The 24,198-nt window shown below is 40.8% G+C and overlaps 1 protein-coding gene and 1 long non-coding RNA gene across 7 annotated transcripts in view; one reads left to right on the top strand and one right to left on the bottom strand.

Annotated features, from left to right (window-relative positions):
- The window catches only part of CPM (carboxypeptidase M), an 80,174-nt gene that overhangs the window by 4,192 nt on the left and 51,784 nt on the right, over window positions 1–24,198 (bottom strand). For 4 of the 6 annotated variants that reach the window (XM_086400069.1, XM_086400071.1, XM_086400068.1 and 1 more), the window contains 5 exons: window positions 23,944–24,128; window positions 23,092–23,259; window positions 16,862–17,014; window positions 5,956–6,104; window positions 765–3,858 (listed from right to left, as the gene is read on the bottom strand). In XM_086400069.1, coding sequence (XP_086256195.1) covers window positions 3,616–3,858; window positions 5,956–6,104; window positions 16,862–17,014; window positions 23,092–23,259; window positions 23,944–24,128 — 898 coding nt within the window. In that variant the 3' untranslated portion in view covers window positions 765–3,615. Of the gene's footprint in view, window positions 1–764; window positions 3,859–5,955; window positions 6,105–16,861; window positions 17,015–23,091; window positions 23,260–23,943; window positions 24,129–24,198 lie in introns of those variants that run through there. The other 2 variants (XM_086400070.1, XM_086400074.1) reach the window with 1 other exon arrangement.
- LOC147371862 (uncharacterized) lies at window positions 5,812–8,651 on the top strand. Its single transcript, XR_015163805.1, has 2 exons — window positions 5,812–5,896; window positions 8,420–8,651. It is a non-coding gene; the product is annotated as an uncharacterized LOC147371862 (long non-coding RNA).

Here is a 24,198-nt window from a genome sequence, read left to right as displayed (position 1 = left end):
GAGTGGGTTGCCATTTCCTTCTCCAATGCATGAAAGTGAAAAGTGAAAATGAAGTCGCTCAGTCGTTCCTGACTCTTAGCGACCCCGTGGACTGCGGCCCACCAGGCTCCTCTGTCCATGGATTTTCCAGGCAAGAGTACTGGAGTGGGGTGCCATTGCCTTCTCCATCTAAGAGATGGCACTAGCCTAAATTATTCAAGCAAAGGTTCCATGGATGAGTCTGTTGGAGGAATCCACTTTTTTCCTGCATGATTTCTCAGACCCTTTACTACATTAGTATGCATTGGGAATTTTCCAAAGATTTTTTTGTATATATGGTATGTTTTTTGTCTGATTTTTTTTGTATGTTTGATTTTTTGTGTCAGAAAGGAAATGGCACCCCACTCCAGTGTTCTTGCCTGGAGAATCCCAGGGACGGGGAGCCTGGTGGGCTGCCGTCTATGGGGTTGCACAGAGTTGGACACGACTGAAGTGAATTAGCAGCAGCAGCAGCAGGCATACTTTTCATCTATTATCTGCCCCATGCACAAACTAATTTGGATGAGTATATGTCATATAACATATATGTCATATATGTCTCTCCTGGAAGGGCTATCTAGGCTTTGAAGAGTTATTGCAATATTATTGCCTCATAAAAGGTCATTAGATTTGGTCTTTCCCAGGCTTTGTTTGATGACAACCAGTTCTTTCTGGTATGTGGACTTTGTACACTGGTGTAAGTATGTGTTTTCAAAGTAACATAATGGAAAGAGCAGCACTCATTATTTATAGGAATATTAATTCTTTATTGAGAATCAGAAATATTCTGATTTTTACTGAATTCAGAGGTAGTCATGGCCCCTACCCAACAAGACTTTATAGTCTTAGACAATTTGTATGTTTTAATTTCTTAATTATAGTACAAAAGAAAGTCACTGAGAAAACTTGTAAAATCATCTTATGCAACATCTATAAAAGGCTATGGAGTAGTTCATATGCTAAAGTATGATATAACAATTTATGATCAATACAGTACAATGTCTACTTATCAGTGATATAATGTAAAAGTCTGTAATGAAATTAAAGTGTCTCCCCAAATTTCTGCTTTAGGTGCTGTAAAGTTTTTTCTCTTGAACCAAAATTTTCTCCCCTTCCACCCTGTCTAAATCAGTCATAAAATAGGCATCAACTGTATTATCACTGTGTAGAATAAGAACCAAATTTCTCAATAAGCAACTTTCCCTGTTACAGTGAGACAATATGCTATGTTCGTTTTTCTGTATTCCCTAGGAAAAGATATTTTGTTTCCAGATCGTATAGAACTTTCAATTTAAGAACTAAAGCAACTCACTTTCCATGAGGAATACACAGCACTCAGAAATCTGCTTACCGCAGTTGCTATATTTTTCTGTTTGATAACCGCCCAACCCCCTTAACCTAATTCGTATATATAATGTTTTAAGTATAGCAGTTTGCTGGAGCATTTAGTTCATTTATTCAATTCTCACCATGTGCTAGGATTTGAGAATAAATAAATTTTCCAAACAAATTAAGTAGACCTTGGTCTCAAAGACCTCACACTCTACCAGAGAAAATCAGCCATGGAAGTAGAAGATCATAATACAGTGTGGTAAGTCCCATAACAGAAGTAACCTGTGTAATTTGGGAGCAAAGAGGCAGGGGTCCTCAGATCAACGGGTTAGTGGGTGGCGCAGTGAAACTGAGAAATGAAATGGACAACCGTCAGCAAAGGTTTCCCAAGGGGATTGAAACCTGAACTGAGGTTTCCTTTTTTTTTTAAAGGGAATCATCGATCTTTAAGTTTTCTTTGTTTACTCTTAACAGACTAGTCTTTATTTCTGTTGTAGTTTCACATCAACAAGAAAGATGTAATTTACATAGCATGTATGCCTTGAAACCTTCACTTTGTAGAGTACATGATCACAAAGCACCTTATGAAACATTGTTTTAATATGTAATAGTTACTATCTTTATACATAAGACCATTTTAACCAGTTTGAGTATACAATTCACTGGCATTAAATACTGTATAACGTTGTACAACCATCATCACTATTTTCAGAACTTCCTTACCTTAAACAGAAACTCTGCACCCAATAGACAGCCTTAACTGAGGTTTAAAGGTGGAGTGGGAAAGAAAATGTAGTGGGTCAGAATGGCACTGCCAGACACAGGGAACACTCACGGCATGTTCTGTGTGTAGGAACTACATGCAGTTGATTGCTGATTGTTTTTATAGCCCCTTTCCCTAGTGCTACATGGAGGTTGCGTTTGAAGAGGAGAAGGCTGGGAGCAAGAGACCAGTAAAGCTGTTGCTGTGGTTCAGGTGAGTTATGATGGCCTAAACCTGGTGGTCTTAGTAGCCATCAAGACAATGTAGAATCAGTCAACACAAATAACAATCTTTATTGTTATTTGAAGTCTTTGCTATTTGATAACATGTGAAAGGAATGATTTCATATTTGACTTTGAATGATAATAATTTGAATCCTTTAAAATTCCTTTCATATTGTTATTTGATAACAATCTTTGTTATTTGTTATTGTAAATGAAAGTCAGGGACTGACTGAATAGAGGGGATGAAGGAGCAGGAGGAGGTATTAAGGGGGACTTCCAGGTTTTTAGTTTGGTGCTATCAGTAACTGAGACAGAGAATGCAGGAGGAAAAGCAGCTCTGGTGAGAAAAGTATGTACAGTTTTTCAACATGATGAGTTTGAGGTATTTATGGGTCACACCCAGGTAGATGTGTCCAGTGGGCAGTCAGACCTGAGTCTGAAGTCCGGCATTTGGGGATCATCAGCATAACTGAGGACTGTGGCATCCGGTTTCAGAAAGGCAGGGACCCTTACTTAACCTATTATTTTGGGGGCTCTGTAGACAAATTTGTCATCCCATCAGGTCTGTATTTTCTTGGGCTTCTGGGACATGGTTGCCTATTTTCTCTTACATTTCCTTAGAACATTGGCAGAACTTAATATTCCCAGTCCTATATCATTTCTCCCTGTACTGAAAATTATATATGGCACCATCTCTTCATACAGAGCACCCATGGCAAGGTCTTGCATGTCTTAATAGTATGCTATATGCTCACTCAGCTGTGTCCAACTCTGCCACCTTTTGGACTGTAGCCCCGCCAAGCTCCTCTGTCCATGGGATTTTTCAGGCAAGAATACTGGAGTGGATTGCCATTTCCTCCTCCAGGGGATCTTCCCGACTCATGTATGTAATAGGTAATCAATAAATATTCATCTTCATCACTTATATTCAAATGGCTGGCTGTATACAAAATTAGTTTTCTTTTTTTTCCCCTTGCAGGAACTTTTTTTAGCTTCTCAAGTTTAACTTCTTATAAATTTCTAAGACCACTTCAAGATTAAGTGTAAGTGAGCAGTACTTGATGGGCAGGTATCTTCCATATTAAGACTAAATCATTCCTTTCATTATCACCATACATTGCTCATTGCAGGATTTGAAAACAAACATTTCTCTTCTTAGGGAAGGATCATGGAGTTTATCCAATCAAGGTCCCACAGAGGGAGTTAAGAGTTGCAGTAACCTGGCATGATTAATCCCTGATTCCAGGTGATGATGGGGGTTGAGTTTCACATTTTGCTTTATTTGAACAATATGTGAAAAAGAGTCACTAAAAATAAGAACAGACTGGGTTTTGTTGCAGCTGAGTGGCCTTGCAGTTCACTGTAAAGAGGAATCCTGGGACATAAAGGATTTGATTCTGAGATATGATTCAATTGCCCTCTGAATGGAAGTAAAATATCCTTTTTAAGAGCACTGAAGTTCTGGGATTTGGGGGGAATAGTCACCTTTGTGAGATGTGGATCATGTCCAGGGACTGTAACCTGAGAGGAAACGAGAAACAGTTATCTGAGTGATTTCAGATGTTTTGTGGTGCCAGCACTGAAAACACTGATATCCACCACTAAAATGCAGCCTTTATGAAACACATGTAACAACCTGCCAGGTCTCCCCGGGTGTTAAAAACAGCTTCAGTCCTGCTTGCTGAATGAATTATCCTGTTGATACGGAGTACTGTTGTTAATGCCGTTGCCGAGAATTACAAAGTGAAATAAAGACAGTTCCTTTATCTGGAGATGTCAGAATTCAAAAGCAACAGACTGATTTCTGTCCCCATCATTTATCACGGATTGCAAAGGTAAAAGAGTTGACTGTTTCTCTTTGTCCCAATCTCTACTTACTATCCTGATTTGGAATCAAGATTATTTATAAGTGGAAATCTTTTCTCAAATTTATTCCATTTTCCTGAAACTGATTTTATATATTTCTGTATATATATAATGTTATTGCTTCCTTAAAAAGCTTTGATTTTACCTGGTTTTGTCCATGAATCTGAATCTTCAGCTAGATTTATCTTTTTGGTGGAGGAAATGATCAGGAAAATAACGACAAATGCTAAACTATGGACTGTTATTTACTGAGAAATGCTTTCATTATATATGGTAGAGGGAGAAGAGAATGGGGAATAACATTTACATGACCACTAACTAGCCTGTATTTAGTTATTCATCTCTGCTTCCACAGTCTTACCTTCGCCTTTTGTCCTAGAGTTAGTAACGAAAGCTGATTTGTGCTGTGTTAGTCTAACTAATTGGAAATCAACAATTTATAACTTTAAATTTTATTAGAGTACAGTTGATTTACAAGTTTTTAGTTTCAGGTGTACAGCAAAGTGAACCTGTTACACGTATACATATATCTAAGATGTGGCTTATTTATGGGATTGCATAAAAACAATTTAGATTCACCACAAGGAAAACCCTTTTTTTTTCATATAATGAAAATGTCCCAGGAAAAAAAGGGCCTTTTTTAGGCAAAGATTCACAGTGAGTTGGGTCTTTCCAGTTCTGTCTATCTCCTCGGTAGGAGGAGAGACACTCAAGAAAAGGATGTGTGCTGGGCACTTTGGGGATAACCCCTGGATCGGGAAGATCCCCTGGAGAAGGAAATGGCAACCCACTCCAGTATTCTTGCCTGGAAAATACCATGGATGGAGAAGCCTGGTGGGCTACAGTCCACGGGGTCGCAAAGAGTCGGACACGACTGAGCGACTTCACTTTCACTTTCTTTCACTTTCTGGAGCGGGAGTTTTTAATCCTACAGAGTTTTACAAACTGAAAATCATGCCTTTTTTTTATGTCCTAAAGACAAAGTAACTACAAAGCCAGTTTTTACTACAGAATAAATGACTACCTTCTCAGGAATAGCTCTGTATGGAAGGTATGCTATGGCTGGCATTAGACCCACTAAACAAACCAGATATAACTTGACATTCTAGATAAAGCCACGTCAAAAAGGAAGAGGCACAATCTGGCCTACTAAATCAGCTACTTATTCATTTAGTTGATTTGTATAAACCCACTCAGCCTCAAACTAGGCCATGTATCCTTACAGAAGAAAAGCCTCAGAACCATTCATCTAAATAGAATTAAAATCTGGAATTTTACTTGGATTGATTGAAAAACTGACCTTCATCTGCTTATGAGAAGGCTGCAAAAATATGTGTCACTTAATATGCTGGTAGACTTTGTGGATCACATTTTATTTGTAATGAATCCTAAGGAACTTGTGTCCCAATCAGTTCATGGAATAGGTGTTAAACTGGTATTTCATGAAGCTCGGAAGAACTTTGACTATGTTGGTTGTTGTTATAGGGTTTGTTCCATTTTTTATCACGAGAAATGTGATCTGGCTTCTATTTTAAAAATTTCCAGTTGGGGAAGAAACATGATTTTGAGTTTGTTTTTATTATTGCCATTTTACACTCTCCCTCTGACAGATGCAGATCTGACACTGACTTTTTATTCTGTACTGATGGATCTCCTTTTGCATATTCCAGACTTACTTTTACATCCTTTCTAGGTGAGTAAGTATTGAGTTCTATAGTATTTTAATAACAGTAACTAGCATTGTATACTTACCTCTATTACATAGGATCCAGGCAAGAGGAGGAGGTAATACTCTCCAAATTTGTTGGTTCTATAGGGGCAGATATGTTTTCTGTCTTGGACTTCTACAGTTACATTGGATAATGGAGTCTGGTTCTGATCAAAAACTTGGCCCTTTACACCTGCAAGACAAAAAAAGAATTGTGTTAACACCACATTTTATGGCATAAGAAAAAAAATCTTATAATTGTTTAAGAAAAATAAGCCCAATATTTATTAGCTATTCTGAGTTAATAGAGTATTTGAGGAGGGATGGTAAACTTTAAAAAAAAATTTGAGATAAAATAAAAATATATTAGCTTTAGGTATACAACATTGCTAAATATATGTATGTACTGTGAAATATTCACCAAAATATGCTCAGTTAACATAGTTACACTTTTTTCTTGTGATGGTAACTTTTATTTTACTTTCTTATCAAATTTCAAGTATACCATACAGTATTAACTATATTTACCATGCTGTATACTACCTCCCCAGGACTTATTTCAACATACCACATTTTCTGTATCTGTTTATCCATCTGATTAAGTTGCTTCCATTTCTTTTGGATAAATACCCTTAAGTAGAATTACTGGATCATATAGTAGTTCTAGTTCTAGTTTTTCTTAGAAGCTCCATACTGTTTCCATAGTGCTGCACCAATTTACATTCCTATCAATAGTGCAGAAGGGTTCTCTTTTCTCCACATCCTTGCCAACACTTGTTACTTCTTGTCTTTTGACAACAGCCATTCTAACAGGGGTAAGGTGATATCTCTTATTTGTCTTTAACTTTTGACATATTAATTACAATATGTCTTGATGTGGGTCTCTCTTGGTTTATTTGGAATTCTCCAGGTTTCCTTGATCTGGATGTCTGCGGCTAGGGAACTTTTGAGCCTTTTTTTTCCTTCAAGTAAGTTTTCTGTTTCTGCACCTTCGGGGACTCCTATAATGTAAATGTTGGTCTGCTTGATGTTGTCGCATAAGTTCTTTAACACGTCTTCACTCTTTTTCATTCTTTTTCTTTTTGCTGCTCTGATTGGATGAATTCCATTGTCCTGTCTTTGGATTTACTTACCTTTCTCCTGTCTCATCTAGTGTGTTGTTGAACCCCTCTACTGTATTTTTAAGCTCCATGATTTCTATTTGGTACTTTCTTATATTTTCTTTCTATTGAAATTATTTTGTTCATGCATAGTTCTGCTGAACTCAGTGAGCATCTTTATGACCACTGCTTTGAACTCTATCATGTACATCACTTACCTCTATTTCATTAAGCTCTTTTCTGGGGTTTTATCTTGTTCTTTGATTTGGAATGTAGTTCTCTGTGCTGACACTGTGTTGGTTTATATGCATTAGATAAAACAACTATCACTCCCAGTCTTGAAGGAGTGGGTTCATGTAAGAGATGAACTTACTATTCAACCCTGCCCCAGCTCTGGGTTTTGTCTCAAATCTTTGTGATTACCCAAGCTGCTTACTTTAGTCTTAATGACTCCCGTAGTTGAGAGTATGCCAAGACCTGTTAGTGTCTCAAAGGGGAATATTTTGCACAAAGGTTCAGGTGTACTGGAAGGGTAACCCTCAGACAGCAGCTTTGAAGGTATACAAATATCTCTCTTTCAGGGAAGGCTGGGAGATGAGTGTTTCTGTCTATTGCCTTTGCACTGAGCCCTGGGGTGACAGCCAGTTAAGAACCATTTCTTTGTTTGATATCATCTCTTTGAACTCATGAGAATCAGGCTATCAAAGAAAGTGTTCTCTGGGTAGTAGCCACAAAAGCCAAGGGGCTAGATGGGTATACAAGCTCCTTTCTTGAAGACAAGTTGAGAGTGAAGATGGTGCCCGATGACATCTAGAGATGATTGTAGTCAGCCACTAGATGTAAATTTAATTAGAAGCCTGCTCCTTAGGCCACAACTATAAAGATAAACTAATAGTCCTCTTTCACCAAAAGACTGTTTTTACTGCTGCCTCTCCCACTGTGTCCTGGGTGTAGCTGGTTAAGAACTCCTTTTCTGTTTGTTACAGTCCTGTGGGATCCATCAACACAAGCCCTGCTGGTCAAACAGAACCAGGAAATGAAGGGGTGGCCCCTGGGTGGCAACTGTAGAAAACAGGGCACCAGACAAGTGCACAAACTCCTTTCCAGGAGACACTGGGATCCTGCAGGGAGGTGGAGGGACAGGGCAAAGATGGCAGCCTCCATCTCTGGAGAGTATTTCAGCTGACCCCTAGATATGTGTTAAATGAAATGACTGCCCCTCCGGCTGAAGCTTTCAGACAGGCAACTAGGCTTCTTTCACAGAAAGACTGGGCACTTTTCCATCAGCTGCCTTAGCACTAGGTCCTGGGGGATAGCCAGGTAAGTCTGTGTGATTCCTTGAAGAACTGTTTCTCAGTTTGCTATAGCTTTGTGGGTCTCATGGATGCATGCCCTCTCATTTTCAAAGCTATGTGTTTCAAGAGTCTCTGGAAGGAACCAGTCCTGCTGACACCTGGACTTTAGCCCAGTGAGACTGGTATTGAACTTCTAACCTTTAGAACTGCACATTTAAATTCACTGTTATTAGAGAGGAGACAAGATGGTGGAGTAGAAGGACAAGAGCTCACCTCTTATGGAACCACCACTGACAAAAAAAAACCCTGGAATCTACCAAGAGATACCCTACCTTCAAAGAAAAAGAAGAAGCCACAATGAGACAGTAGGTGGGAGGTACAATCCTGATAAAACCAAATCCCATATACGTTGGGTGGGTGACCCATAGGCTGGAAAATGATTATACCACAGAGGTTCTATAGGATTGAAAGTTCTGAGCTCCATATCGGGCTCCCCAGCCTGGGAGTTGGGCAATGGAGAGGAGTCGTCCCTAGAGAATCTAGCTTTCAAGGCCAGTGGGGTTTGATAGCAGGAATTCCACAAAACTAGGGGAAACAAAACTTCCATTATTGGCAGGCACGCACAGGGTCTCATATGCACCAGGACCCAGGAAAAAAGCAAAGACCAAATAATCGACTGGGCCAGACTTACCTGCCAGTATTGCAGGGTCTACCGTGTAGGTGGGGGTGATGGCTGTGGCTCACTGCGGGGACAGGGACACTGGCAGTGGTAGTTCTCGGGAATTTTCATTGACACGAGCCCTCTGGAAGGCTGCCATTTTCTTACCAAGACTTGTCCCCACCCAAAAGCCTGTAGGCGCCAATGTTGGGAAGCCTCAGGCCAAATAATCCCTCACCCATCAGCAGACAGACTGTTTAATGTCTTCTTGAGCACACAGCTGCCCACTAACCACACCCCCTGACACAGCCCTGCCCACCAGAGGGACAGAACTCATATCTACCCACCAATGGGCAAAAATCAGTCCCTCACACCTGGAAGCCTGTACAAGCCTCTTAAACAGCCTCATCTACCAGGAGGCCAACAGCAGAAGCAAGAAGAGCTACAACCCTGCAGCCTGTTGAATGGAGGCTGCAATCACAGAAAATCAGACAGAATGGCAGAGAACTATGTCCCAGATGAATGAACAAGGTAAAATGCCAGGACAAAAACTACTTGAAGGGGAGATAGGCAATCTACCTGAAAAAGAATTCTGAGTAATGATAGAAAAGATAATCCAAGATCTCAGAAGAAGAATGGAGGCATAGATTGAGAAGATACAAGAAATGTTCAACGAAAAGCTAGAACTAAAGAACAAAGAGATCAAAAATCACAATCACTGAAATGAAACAGTACCCTAGAAGGAATCAATGGAGTAACAGGCAGAAGAACGGATGAGTAAGCCGGAAGACAGAATGGTGGAAATAGACTGTTGTAAGAGACAAAGACGGACACTACACAATGATCAAGGAATCAATCTAAGAAGATATGACAATTGTGAACATATAGGCACCCAGCCTAGGACCACCTCAATATATAAGGGAAATACCAACAGCCATAAGAGGAGAAATTGACAGTAATAGTAGGGGACTTTAATACCCCACTTTCATCACCGAACAGATCGGTTAGAGAATCAATAAGGAAACATAGACTTTAAATGGTACATTAGACCAAGGAGTATTCTTGACACCTTGAAATTTCAAGAATACAATTAATAAAAGGCCATATATATTTTAAGACTCCACTCATTTTAAATCATGTTTTCCCATCTCAGTTTGTCTACTTTGTTGACAAATGTTATCTTAATGACATAAATGAGAAGAGGCCACAAAGATAAAAGTTATTGAATTCCATATTTCCTTCTCATTTTTTTTTCAATGTAATCAAATGTAAATATCCACTTTGATTTTTTCCTCTTTTGCATTTAAAAAAAAATAGGTTCCATTTATACTTATTCCTACTAGAGCTAACCTTTGGACAATGCAAGTGTTAGAGACATCAACCCTCCACACAGTTGAAAATCCACATACAGCTTTATGGTTTGCTCTCTCAGCACTGGCAGAGTCCACCAACCATGAATTGTACTAGAGTACATATTTAGTGAAAAAACAAAACCAGTCCCCCACTCCACCCCACGCATATAAGTGCATTCATGCAGTTCATACATGTGTTGTTCAAGGGTCATATGTATCCTTTAATCTTCAGGTAGTACTCAACTGTTAAACATCAGTCATAATTTAGTAACCTGATTCTGTATTTATTCATTGAATTTCGGTGGCATTGTTTTTTTGAAGAGAGATTTCCATCACGTCCCAAGTCACTAAACATTCCCAAGCCTCAATTCCATCACCAAAAAATGGGCATAATATGTATATACCTTCCAGGATTGTCATGAAGATCAAATACAAGAGGAGGCTCAACAAATATTAATCCGTTTCTTAATCCTTCTCTTTCTTATTTGGATAAGAAAAATGATACAAAGGAATAGAAAGACCCCAGCTATGTAAGTCTGAAGTTGAATAGATATACTACATAAATTGCTGGGATCTCAATTCAACTTTGTTCCTCAGGAGCAAGAATGTGTGAGGAAAGAAGCTCTGCTTAGATCTTCCTTCCTTAGGGCTCTGAACTAGCTCATAGTCTTCCTACCACTTGGAAAATCTGCATTTACGCAAGATAGCTTGTGGTACTGGCAGTATGTGTGTTGGCATCTTTTGTATTTTTCATCTTCTTCAAAACCAAAAAAAAAAAAAAAAAAAACCCCAAAGCTCATAGAAAAGTAAGCTATCTTTGAAATTGACTTTATACCATCCTTTAACATCTCAGATAATGCTAGAATAAGACTCAGGATGTTTGAAACTATCACAACATTGTTGATTGGCTATACTCCAATATAAAAAAGTTTAACAAGATTCAGGATGCAAGGCAGAATATACCAAGAAAAAAATTCCATGGTACTTTAAAATAATCAGCAAACAGTAATCAAAACAGCATGGTACTGGCACAAAAACAGACATATAGATCAATGGAACACAACTGAGAGCCCAGAAATAAACACACCAACCTATGGTCAATCTTCAACAAAGGAGACAAAAGAAATATACAATGGAGAAAAGACAGTCTCTTTAGCAAGTGGTGTCGGGAAAGCTGGACAGCTGCATGTATATTAATGAAGTTAGAACACACACCATACACAGAAATAAACTCCAAATGTCTTAAAGACTTAAACATAAAACATGACACTATAAAACTCCTAGAAGAGAACATAGGCAAAACATTCTCTGATGTAAATCATAGCAGTTTTCTTAAGTTTCGCCAAGTCAATAGAAATAAAAACAAAAACAAATGGGACCTAATCAAACTATAAGCTTTTGCACAGCAAGGGAAATCATAAACGAAAAGACGACTGGGAGAAAATATTTACAAATGATGCGACTGACAAAGGATTAATCTCCAGAATATATAAACAGCAGGGCTTCCCTTATAGCTCAGTTGGTAAAAAATCTGCCTGCAATGCAGGAGACCTGGGTTCAATTCCTGGGTCGGGAAGATACCCTGGAGAAGAAAATGGCAACCCACTCCAGTATTCTTGCCTGGAGAATCCCATAGACAGAGGAGCCTGGCAGGCTACAGTCCATGGGGTCACAAGAGTCAGACACGACCTAGTGACTAAACCTCCTATATAAACAGCTCATACAACTCAAAAAGATTTAACAAAATGGGCAGAACTAGACAGTTCTCCAAAGATGACGTACAGATGGCCAACAGGCATAAAAGGATGCAAATCAAAACTACAATTAGATACCATCTCACCCTGGTTACAGAAAAGGCGATGGCACCCCACTCCAGTACTCTTGCCTGGAAACTCCCATGGATGGAGGAGCCTGGTAGGCTGCAGTCCATGGGGTCTCTAAGAGTTGGACAGGACTGAGCGACTTCACTTTCACTTTTCACTTTCATGCATTGGAGAAGGAAATGGCAACCCACTCCAGTGTTCTTGCCTGGAGAATCCCAGGGACGGGGGAGTCTGGTGGGCTGCCATCTATGGGGTTGCACAGAGTCAGACACGACTGAAGCAACTTAGCAGCAGCACCCTGGTTAGAATGGCCATCATTAAAAAGTCTACAAATAACAAATGCTGGAGAGGGTATGGAGAAAAGGAAACCTGCCTACAGTGTTGATAGAAATGTAAGTTGGTGCAGTCTCTATGGAAAACAGTATGCAGATGCTTCAAAAAACTGAAAATAGTATTGCTATATAATCCAGCAATCCCACTCCCTGTCATGTATCCAGACAAAACTATAATTCAAAAAGATACATGTATCCCTGTGTTAACAGCACTATTCACAAAGGTCAAGACATGAATGTCCTTTGGCAGATGAATGGATAAAGAAGATGTTGTACATACATACAGACCACAGACAGAACAGTTGCCACGGGGTAGGTGGTGGGACAGGGATGTCCTGGGGGTTGGGGATTAGCAGATGCAAGCTGTCTAGAATGGATAAACAACAAGGTCCTACCAGGAACTATATTCGATATCCTGTGATAAATCAGAAAGGAATATAAAAAATATATAAAACTATATGTTATATATACATATATAAAACTGAGTCACTTTGCTGTTCAGCAGAAATTAAGACATTGTAAATCAATTATACTTCAAATTAAAAAAAAGTCAGCATTTCCTTCTTGGCTGGAAATGGTTGTTACGCTTTAACAGAACAGATCTGAATTTTTTGACAGCCTATGAACAGTGTTTTTGGATGACCTTAGATACCCACACAGCCCCCCTATATCATCTGTGAAACTGAAGAAAGATTTCCAGGGACCTATAGTCTGCTTATCCTCAAGTACGGGGAAACGAAGAGTAATTTGGATTCAGGTCAGTTGCTAAAGTCTTCATATTTGAGTTTGACTTTCATTCAATGTCCTCTAAAGATTAAAAGATTCATTTCTATATACCCCTTACCCAAACCTAGAGACAGTAGTTCAAGTTGGGAATATCTGAACATCACTGTTACGAACAAACACAGACCATGCTTAACTACAGAATTTCTATTAGAGGATAACCCCATACCACCAGCCAATTGTAAGCTACCTTTTGATCTTATATGTCTGTTCAATACTCTGTCCAGGCACCGCCAAACTTTTCACTTACAAGTGATTGTTTTACCAAAAGAGATGATTTATTTTGATATGTTAAAATTGAAAATGGGGAAAAAATTAAAAAGACCAGTAGATCCAAAGATTTTCAGATAAAAGTCAGCACTATGACATCAGGAGAACAAAAGGCAAAATTTTGAAAAAAGTTCATGTAATAGGCAAAGGAGAATGAAATCTGAGACTTAAATTTTGTGGCCACACCTGGAAATGAGGGGGAGAAATAAATGTACATCCCTTGGGGATGTATCAAGTTCCGTGGATGAAAAGCACATTCTGGGCAAGAACTGGCCAGAGCGCAGTCTGAGCTGGTGGTTTTCGGGGGACTGTTCATTCCCATGTCCCCACCTGATGAGCACATGTGTCACTGACTTTGGATCCCATGACAGATGTGTTATCCGTGTCTCTCAGGCTTCTGGCACTCAGCACATACCAGATTCTCTCGGGCCCAGGTTGTTGGGTGCTGTGGGCATCCCCTAACCTCTGGATTCAGCTCTGCTCTAAGGAGTTCAGGGGAGAGGACAGCAGCAGATAATGTTATGTCTTGCTCATCTTTACTTCTCCCCAGAGAGGGAACGTTTGGGACATTCCAGGTCCCTAGAATTCAGACTCACCTTAACGTCTGCCTTACCCTCATCTCAGCCTGAGCCTGGTCAACCCTCTTAAGCTTGACGACACAGCAACAAAGAGCCTGAGTTTAGACTGAGGTTGGAGGTGAGATTTAATTGAAAGAATGACCAATCAGAACCTTAGAATAAGCTGGGGTGAGGCAAGGCATATGCTGTTAGTCCCAGCTATCAGTTGACTAAAAACAGTCGAGGCAAGTGACTTGCAAGGTTTCACACAGGCAGATAACAGAACAGCTTAGGCTTTACCCAGGCTCCTGCCCTCTAGACCAGTGTGGTCCTCAACCCTTTCATCACCACAGGTAGGTTTCATAGAAGACAGTTTTTCTACAGACCAGGGGTGGAGGGATGGTTTTGGTGTGAGTCAAGCGCACTGCATTGGTTGGGGACCCCTGCTCTAGACTAGGTTCTTCCCTTAGAGCAAGAGGCCTTTCCTTCCCAGACACGGACAACTTACCAGAGTCTTTGACCCACCTGGAAATCTCAGATCTTAGCATCACAGCAATTGGTGAAACTGAACCAATGAATGTGATGCACCATGACAAACCTCAATAATTTTCTTAAACCAGAGCAATAACGGTAAAGAAATGTTTGTTTCCATTATCCACAAACATACTCTTTGGCTTCCCACTCAGCACCAATATGGAGAGAACCTCTCTATCAGGTAACAGTAACCATGCTGTATCAGTACAGCGGATGCATGTTGATGTATGGCAAAACCAATACAATATTGTAAAGTAAAAAAAAAGTATTTTGAAATAGGGTTTCATTATTAAACTAGGGAGGAAAACAAACAAACACCTGTCTTACACCACAAGGGGGCAGTGTTGATGTATTAATATACATTAATACATATGGTTTAAGTGATCTGTGCACATCTGATTTTAGGGACACGCAGATAGATGAATACTCTTTATAAAATCTAGTTAAATGGACTTGTAAATGCTTTAAATTAATAACAATAATGCTTAGGCCATAATTTGTATGTTATTTAACAGTTTACAAAGCTCCTTCATTGACAATATTATTTCAGCATTATATTTCAGAGCCCACCTTAATGGGGCCCAGTAGTACCGTAATCTTTCCAGCTAGTCTGAAATTCATAGAGTGTATTTTGTGTTCCGTCGCATTCCCAGTTTTACTCTTCTAAAGGAGGAATTTTTAGAGTTTACACTAAAAGATTGGTATAGGTAGAAGCTACAGCCAAAGTAGAAATGTGCCTTGTGAAGAAAGTCAAAAGGAGAAACACCAGAACAGAGTCTGGTGACACAATGAAAAAGGAAAAAGACCCAATAATAAGCTCAATAAAAATTATTAAGATGCTGGTTAAAGTACACTAAGATGCTGGTAATACTACATTTTGTAATATCCCCCATCAACCTACTCCATTAATGTCTCAGCCAGTTAGATGCAGTCCTGCCAATTCAAAAATATTATTTCTGGGAACTTCCTGGGTGGCCAAGACTCTGTGCTCCCAATGCAGGGGGCCTAGACCCCACATGCACACAAGAGTTCGCATGCCACGACTAAAGATCCTGCGTGCCACAACTAAGACCCAGTGCAGCCAAATAAATAAAAATAAATATTAAAAAATACATAATCTTTCTGTACTTGTGTTTTGGGATGGCAAGCGGTTGGGGGTCAAGTAGGAAAGGGGGAAGGAATATCCATGTTCGGGATGTATGGCCAAGAGAAGCTTCTGACTGTCCCTGCGCTCAGCCCTGTACCCCTCAACTACCCCATCTCTTTGCAGCAGGTGGGAAGCTTTGGTGTGAAGCATGCAGAAAATCCAGGAATTCTGCAATTATGCAATAGGTCCATGATGAAAACTTCTTCAACACACACACACTCCACTTTGGTTTCATATGGTAGCATAACCGTTACTCGAATTCTTGATGCTTTGCTTCCCCCAACTGTTCTGAATGGAGAAAAATAACACGAGCAATGCAGAAGAGCCTTCCACACCCTGCCCAAGGTTCCACCATCACCACAAGCTATGTGCTGTTCTCATGCAATGGTCTTCAAAGAGTAGTCCCTGGACCTGCAGCATCCGCATCACCAGGGAAGATGTCAATCATTCCAGACCCACTAAATCAGAAACTCTGAGGATGAGCCTGGCAATCCATGTTTTAACAAACCCTCCTGGTGAGTCTGTTGCACATGTCTGAGAAATGACTGCTCTTCTCACACCGTCCGCTCATCTGTCATAAAGGTCAGACAGGCATCAAAAAAACAGGCTGCAAAGACTCCCAGTGCCTGGTCATTTGGCACAGTTGAGAGGTGGGAGGGGTTGAAGCCAATGGTGCTAGGTCACCACCAGTTCTAGGAAAAAATGGCATGTCCAACATTCTCTGGATCTGTGGTATTAAATGGCAAATGACAAGCAAACTTGGCTTCTTTCTAAATGGGTGATGATGTAACAGAGTTACAGCCTGTTTTATTGATCTTTTGCCAGGTCATTCAACATGTAAAATTAGAAGTACTCTGGATTTTACATCTCCATATTAAAGTAACACACATCATGCTTTCTCTTACATGAGCTGATGGGTGCTGCATTTTTCATATGCTGCAGATGCTCATGCAGAGAGAATTCTGAACCGTTAGTTTTGGTACTAAAAATGAGGCTAGACCCAGAAAACAGAAATAGGGGCTTGCATTTTCTCAACCCAAAGGTTTTGCCAGATGCTATATTTTATGATAATATGAATTAATAAGAAAATCTTACAAACCTATGTGCACCTGTTTTATATATTCAATCAGCGAATCTTTGTTATCCTTCCAGAAGCCTGGAAGCTTCTCCTTGCGAGGATATTTACAGCATGACAGCTCCAACGTAATTTCAAAACACTGGGCCCAGATGTAGTTGTAATCTTGCATTCCACCTAAACACAAACATATTTAAATCTTTTAAAAAGTATGAAGTTGGAGTGAAGACAAGTATCATATACCTTGGAGACACGTGAATCAGACAGTTGCAATGACAGTAAATGTAAACAGGAAAAGATGAATTTGACATACTGGCACGTACAACTACAGCTTGACATTTTATTATCCAGACATGACCAAGCAATCCTAAATATTCCCATATGGGTAACTGAATCAGAGCTGACTGATGTTCATCTATGTATCCAGATCAACTGAGGAGTAAGGGAAGGGTATTTTTAAAAATCACAACTACAAAAAGGATTCTTCATATTACATTTCTTTCCTAAATTACATTTTAAACAGAGAGAAACTAGAGTGAAATTTCTTTTAAAATATTTCTACAAGCCTTTCATAAACACATTTATTCTGTGAAAATAAGTGTACGCTAGCGTGTGAGATGAGTGCAATTATGTGGTAGTTTGAACATTCTTCAGCACTGCCTTTCTCTGGGATTGGAATGAAAACTGACCTTTTCCAGTCCTGTGGCCACTGCTGAGTTTTCCATATTTGCTGGCATATTGAGTACAGCGCTTTCACAGCATCATCGTTTAGGATTTGAAATAGCTCAGCTGGAATTCCATCACCTCCACTAGCTTTGTTTGTAGTGAGACTTCCTAAGGCCCACTTGACTTCACATTCCAGGATGTCTGGCTCTAGGTGAGTGATCACACCATCTGATTATCTGGGTCATGAAGATCTTTTTTGTATAGTTCTGTGTATTCTTGCCACCTCTTCTGTTAGGTCCAAACCATTTCTGTCCCTTATTGTGCTCATCTTTGCATGAAATGTTCCCTTGGTATCTCTCATTTTCTTGAAGAGATCTCTAGTCTTTCCCATTCTATTGTTTTCTTCTCTTTCTTTCCACTGATTGCTGAGGAAGGCTTTCTTATCTCTCCTTGCTATTCTTCGGAACTCTGCATTCAAATGGGTATATCTTCCCTTTTCTCCTTTGCCTTTTGCTTACTCTTTTCTCAGCTATTTGTAAGGCCTTGTCAGACAACCATTTTGCCTTTTTGCATTTCTTTTTCTTGGGGATGGTCTTGATCCTTGCCTTCTGTACAATGTCGTGAACCTCTGTCCATAGTTCTTCAGGTACTCTATCAGATCTAATCCCTTGAATCTATTTGTCACTTTCACTGTATAATCGTAAGGGATTTGATTTAGGTCATACCTGAATGGCCTAGTGGTTTTCCCTACTTTCTTCAATTTAACTCTGAATTTGGCAATAAGGAGTTCATGACTGCACAACTGCACTCATCTCACATGCTAGCAAAGTAATGCTCAAAATTCTCCAAGCCAGGCTTCAACAGTATGTGAACCATGAACTTTCAGATGTTCAAGCTGGATTTAGAAAAGGCACAGGAACCAACATCTGGTGGATCACTGAAAAAGCAAGAGAGTTCCAGAAAAACTACTTTTGCTTCACTGACTACGCCAAAGCCTTTGACTGTGTGGATCACAACAAATTGTGAAAAATTCTTAAAGAGACAGGAATACCAGACCACCTGACCTGCCTCCTGAGAAATATGTATGCAGGTCAAGAAGCAACAGTTAAATTGGACATGGAACAACAAACTGGTTCCAAATTGGGAAAGGAGTACATCAAGGCTGTATATTGTCACCCTGCTTATTTAACTTATATGCAGAGCACATCATGAGAAATGCCAGGCTGGATGAAGCACAAGCTGGAATCAAGATTGCTGGAAGAAATACCAATAACCTCGGATACACAGATAACACCACCCTTATGGCAGAAAGTGAAGAGGAACTAAAGAGCCTCTTGATGAAAGTGAAAGAGGAGAGTGAAAAAGTTGGCTTAAAACTCAACATTCAGAAAACTAAGACCATGACATCTGGTCCCATCACTTCATGGCAAATAGAAGGGGAAACAGTGGAAAACAGGCTTTATTTTGGGGGGCTCCCAAATTACTACAGATGGTGACTGCAGCCATGAAATTAAAAGATGCTTGCTCCTTGGAAGAAAAGCCATGACCAACCTAGATAGCATATTAAAAAGCAGAGACAGTGCTTTGCCAACAAAGATCTGTCTAGTCAAAGCTATGGTTTTTCCAGTAGTGATGTATGGATGTGAGAGTTGGACCATAAAGAAAGCTGAGCACCAAAGAATTGATGCTTTTGAACTGTGGTGTTGGAGGAGACTCTTGAGAGTCCCTTGAACTGCAAGATCAAACCAGTCAATCCTAAAGGAAATCAGTCCTGAATATTCATTGGAAGGACTGAGGCTGAAGCTGAAACTCCAATACTTTGACCACCTGATTCGAAGAACTGACTCATTTGAAAAGACCCACAGGAGTACATCAAGGCTGTATATTGTCACCCTGTTTATTTAACTTATACGCAGAGTATATCATGAGAAACGCTGGACTGGAAGAAACACAGGCTGGAATCAAGATTGCCGGGAGAAATATCAATAACCTCAGATATGCAGATGACACCACCCTTATGGCAGAAAGTGAAGAGGAACTAAAAAGCCTCTTGATGAAAGTGAAAGTGGAGAGTGAAAAAGTTGGCTTAAAGCTCAACATTCAGAAAACGAAGATCATGGCATCTGGTCCCATCACTTCATGGGAAATAGATGGGGAAACAGTGGAAACAGTGTCAGACTTTATTTTTCTGGGCTCCAAAATCACTGCAGATGGTGACTGCAGCCATGAAATTAAAAGACGCTTACTCCTTGGAAGGAAAGTTATGACCAACGTAGATAGCATATTCAAAAGCAGAGACATTACTTTGCCAACAAAGGTTCGTCTAGTCAAGGCTATGGTTTTTCCAGTGGTCATGTATGGATGTGAGAGTTGGACTGTGAAGAAGGCTGAGCGCCAAAGAATTGATGCTTTTAAACTGTGGTGTTGGAGAAGACTCTTGAGAGTCCCTTGGACTGCAAGGACATCCAATCAGTCCATTCTGAAGGAGATCAGCCCTGGGATTTCTTTGGAAGGACTGATGCTAAAGCTGAAACTCCAGTACCTTGGCCACCTCATGCGAAGAGTTGACTCATTAGAAAAGACTCTGATGCTGGGAGGGATTGGGGGCAAGAGAAGGGGACAAGAGAGGATGAGATGGCTGGATGGCATCACTGACTCGATGGACGTGAGTCTGAGTGAACTCTGGGAGTTGGTGATGGACAGGGAGGCGTGGCGTGCTGCGATTCATGGGGTTGCAAAGAGTCGGACATGACTGAGCGACTGATCTGATCTGATCTGATGCTGGGAAAGATTGAAAGTAGGAGGAGAAGGGGACGACAGAAGATGAGGTGGTTGGATGGCATCACTGACTTGATGGACATGAGTTTGAGCAAGCTCCAGGAGCTGGTGATGGACAGGGAAGCCTGGTGTGCTGCAGTCCACGGGGTCTCAGAGACATGACTGAGCGACTGAAGTACATGAATTTGGAGGAGTAATAACCAATGTTTATTGAGTGTTTGCTGTTGCTAGGTACTGTTTGAAGAACTTCACTATCAGCTCTAACCCTCACAGTAATTATCACCCATATTTTACAGATGAGAAACTTAATTACAAATGGTAGGTCATGTACCCAGGGGTTCTTGCAAGTGAATGGCTGAAACCAGAGCACATGCCACCTTCCTAGACTCCCCGTGCTCTCACCCATCACACCACATTACGTCTGTGGATGAGAGACATGGTGCCATGTGGACTCTTGGGAGCAGGGGACGACCCAGTCCCCCGCTGCTTCTGGGATTGTCACTGCCCATTCTCACTTTCTAGTTCTTACCTCTCAACACTCTATTTTCAAATGGTTATTCTCATATTTTTTAAGATGCACAACTTCTATTTTAAAATCTCTGAATTGGGAAGCATCTTAAATTTGATGGCTGAAAAGCATCATTGTGTTATTAGTTCAGCTGGAAACTTTTTCTTTCTTGGTGGGACATATTTTACAATCACTGGCATCTTAGATTTGATGAAGTATGGTATCTTTGAATGAATTAGTCTCTGCCAGATTTTAATTAGTTATACTTGATATTTGCCTAGTTAAATAAGTTTTCGCAAGTCCATCAGAGTATTTGGGAAGTAATGAAGTAAATATTTATGCTCAGAAAATGGTCAAAATATTATATAACTATTAAGTAATACTTATGTAGGTCTCTGGAGAAGGAAATGGCAACTCACTCCGGTATTCTCGCCTGGAGAATCCCATGGACAGAGGAGCCTGTAGTCCATAGGGCTGCAAAGCGTCAGACAGGACTGAAGCGACTTAGCACACACGCACGCATGTAGGTCCCAGTTTTAGCCAGGAAGAATTACTCTTTTCTTCCTTTTCCTTTACTTGCAAGTTTTGTATTTCTAAGCTTATTTTCACCAAGAAATAGAAGAGGAAAAAAAGAAAGAGAGAAATGAAATAAAACAAAAGCCCTTGACTGGATGACTGTCTCAGGTAGAAAGAATTTAAATGGCAAAACAGGTGTGGAAAGCACGCTGGACAGAGAATGCCAACTGTGGAGAGTGTGTGCCACTCTGGATAAGGCCAGTCAGGCCTGGCAAACAAAGGCACGCTTGGGAACAACTCACAACAGCAAGACTAGGTTCCTGTCAATCTCCCACGCGTCTGGATCTGTCTTGGGAAGTCACATAGCACGCTGCAGGACAGAGCTGCCCCTGGGCAGGAGGGCTCCCTTCCTCCCTGTGTAGAGTAGTGAGCGCACACTAGGCCGCCCCTGAGGTGGGGGTGGGAGGGGAGGCTGTCTCTCGGACATGGGAGAGAAGTTTGGGGCACTGTGGCATCTGGCTGGCCCTGCTGCCTTCCAGTCATGGTCTAGGCTTATTTATGTTGCCTGGAAAGCTGGCAGAAACCTGCCCAGATATAAAAGTCCCAGCTTGTGCAAGATTACCTGCCTGTGCATCTACAGTGACAAGTGAGGAAGTGGCCTGAGTGTGGAAATGCAGGCTGCGCCTGCTGCTGGCCAGATCTGCTGACCAGTCTGAAAGGGGGCACTTTTCACCGAGGTGGTGGAACCTGGTCCCCGCCCACTGTCTCCCCTCTCACCCTTCTGTCCTCCATCCCCCCTATTCTCTAGAGTTTCTAGACTAGGACTATGACACCCTTGGGCTTCTGCTGATATTCTTCCTTCTGACAAGAACATCCCCTCTGCCATGTTCCCTACATGGCAAACTCCTCACTCCCTCCCCTCGCCTGGCTACCCTATTCCAAGGGAGCAAGACTAGAGGGATCTTCTGTTCAGTCTGCAAAGTGGCTTGAAAAATCAGGAGACTTCATGGAAATATCCATCTTGCTTCACAAACTGGAAGATCTGGCAATGCTGCTCCTTACTGCTGCATGGAATAACTACCTGGATGTCAGCAGCAACACACTTTGCTTCCCTGGTGGCTCAGATGGTAAAGAACCTGCCTGCCATTGCAGAAGACAAGAGAAGCGGGTTTGATCCCTGGGTCAAGAAGATCTCCTGGAGAAGGAAATGGCAACCCACTCCAGTATTCTTGCCAGGATAATTCCATGGATAGAGGAGCATGGTGGGCTACAATCCATGGAGTTGCAAAGAGTTGGACACGACTGGGTGACTAACACACAGGTCGCAACTGCCCCCATTGGATGAGACATAAGAATTACATTTCTCCAAGGCCTTCATTACTTCCTGCTGTGTTTTGGCTTTACACCCCTGTGGTACACTGTCCCTTTTCTAAATCTCTGTTCTTATTCATATGACACTGTCACCACAATTAACTTAAATGTTGCTCTTCTCTGTTAAACTTGGGCTTAAGATCTGTGCCCTGTTCATCTTTCTTGGCACAGTTCCTGGCTCCAAAGTGAAGGCTAAACAAGCATCTGAACTCAGGCAACTTTGGCAGTAGGGAACATGTCTGAGCATCTCTCAAACAGTCGTCCCCCTCCTAGCTCTGTGCTATTAGCTGACAGAGACACGACCGAAGGGACTGCACTGTGCCTGACTAACTTCTGGCAACTACTGGGGTCAACAAAGGCCAGCCAGCACCTCTAGGTAAAGACAACTAGGATAGTAGAATGAAGAGAAACTCACCTTTCAGTGGATACCAGGAGTATCCATTTATAATTCCATTAGAAAACCCTGTTTTAATTCTACATGAATTCCTTTTCATGTCAGGATTCCTTGAAGCATAGGTATTTGCAAGATATTGAAAAACATCATCATCAGGGGTTAAGCTCCGAGAGTATAATGTTCCAGTGGCTGTACATGGAAGACAGACCAAGACCTTTTAGTTGATGTAGAGGAAGTATACAGTATATTAGCCCCTGCATCGTCAAATTCCACACCAAGGCTCTGATTTCCTAGAGAAATCCTCTACCCACTTCCAGGAACGTCTCTCTACTCTTCTCCCAGTTTTTAATGGACACAGCAGAAGGGATATCACACAAAATAACCACGTACATGTGCAAACTCCTCCTCAATCAGCTTAAAAGTTAAATACCTTCTGAGTCATTCTTATTGATTCCAGATCAGTAAACTTTCCTTAGGTATTGTAGGGATTAAATGAAGCCACTAGAATACTTTAACTCCTTGGTACATACCTTATCCCACAGTTTTAAGGGGAGTCAGGAATTATTATTCATGTGATTCGTTTTTTTTTTTTTTTCAGTTATGTTGTCTCTTGTGTGCTAATCTAAATTACAATTTTACTATTTCACTGATGAATATCAAGTAATCCCATTTTTGGTTGTCAGTTCAGACACCTTGCCCATCTACTGTTTATAAATTGTAGGAAGGATAGCTCAGAGTCGAGAAAATGAGGCTTTTTCCAACCCCACCAGAAAAATTAAGTAGGGAGAGAAAGAGTGTATCGCCATCAGAGGTGGACAGTTTGCAGTCTCACTCTGGATTCAGAAAGCAAGAGCAGGGCCCATGTGTGCTTACCTGGAACACCATTATCAAACGGGTAACTGGCCACCAGGGCACCACCATGGAGGTTTGCAGAGAGGACAAAGGTCTCTGTAGTCAGCCACTTCATGACTGCCACGGTCTCAGGCTGCCTCGGTACCTCATTAAGTTCAAAAGCATCAGGGAAATTTCTATTCAGGTCATAGAGGTTACTATTATCCCTTTAAAAGAAAGAAGTTTTAAGGGTTTACTGTTGGTGTATGAGGGAGCAAATTCCTGTAGAGTGTAGAC

Source organism: Bos grunniens, chromosome 5 (assembly GCF_055505025.1).
Source record: "Bos grunniens cultivar Pamir isolate PY7600 chromosome 5, Bosgru_T2T1.0, whole genome shotgun sequence".
Lineage (NCBI taxonomy): Eukaryota > Metazoa > Chordata > Mammalia > Artiodactyla > Bovidae > Bos > Bos grunniens.
Note: the sequence above shows the minus strand (reverse complement) of the source record. Positions and strands in the feature narration are given on the sequence as shown.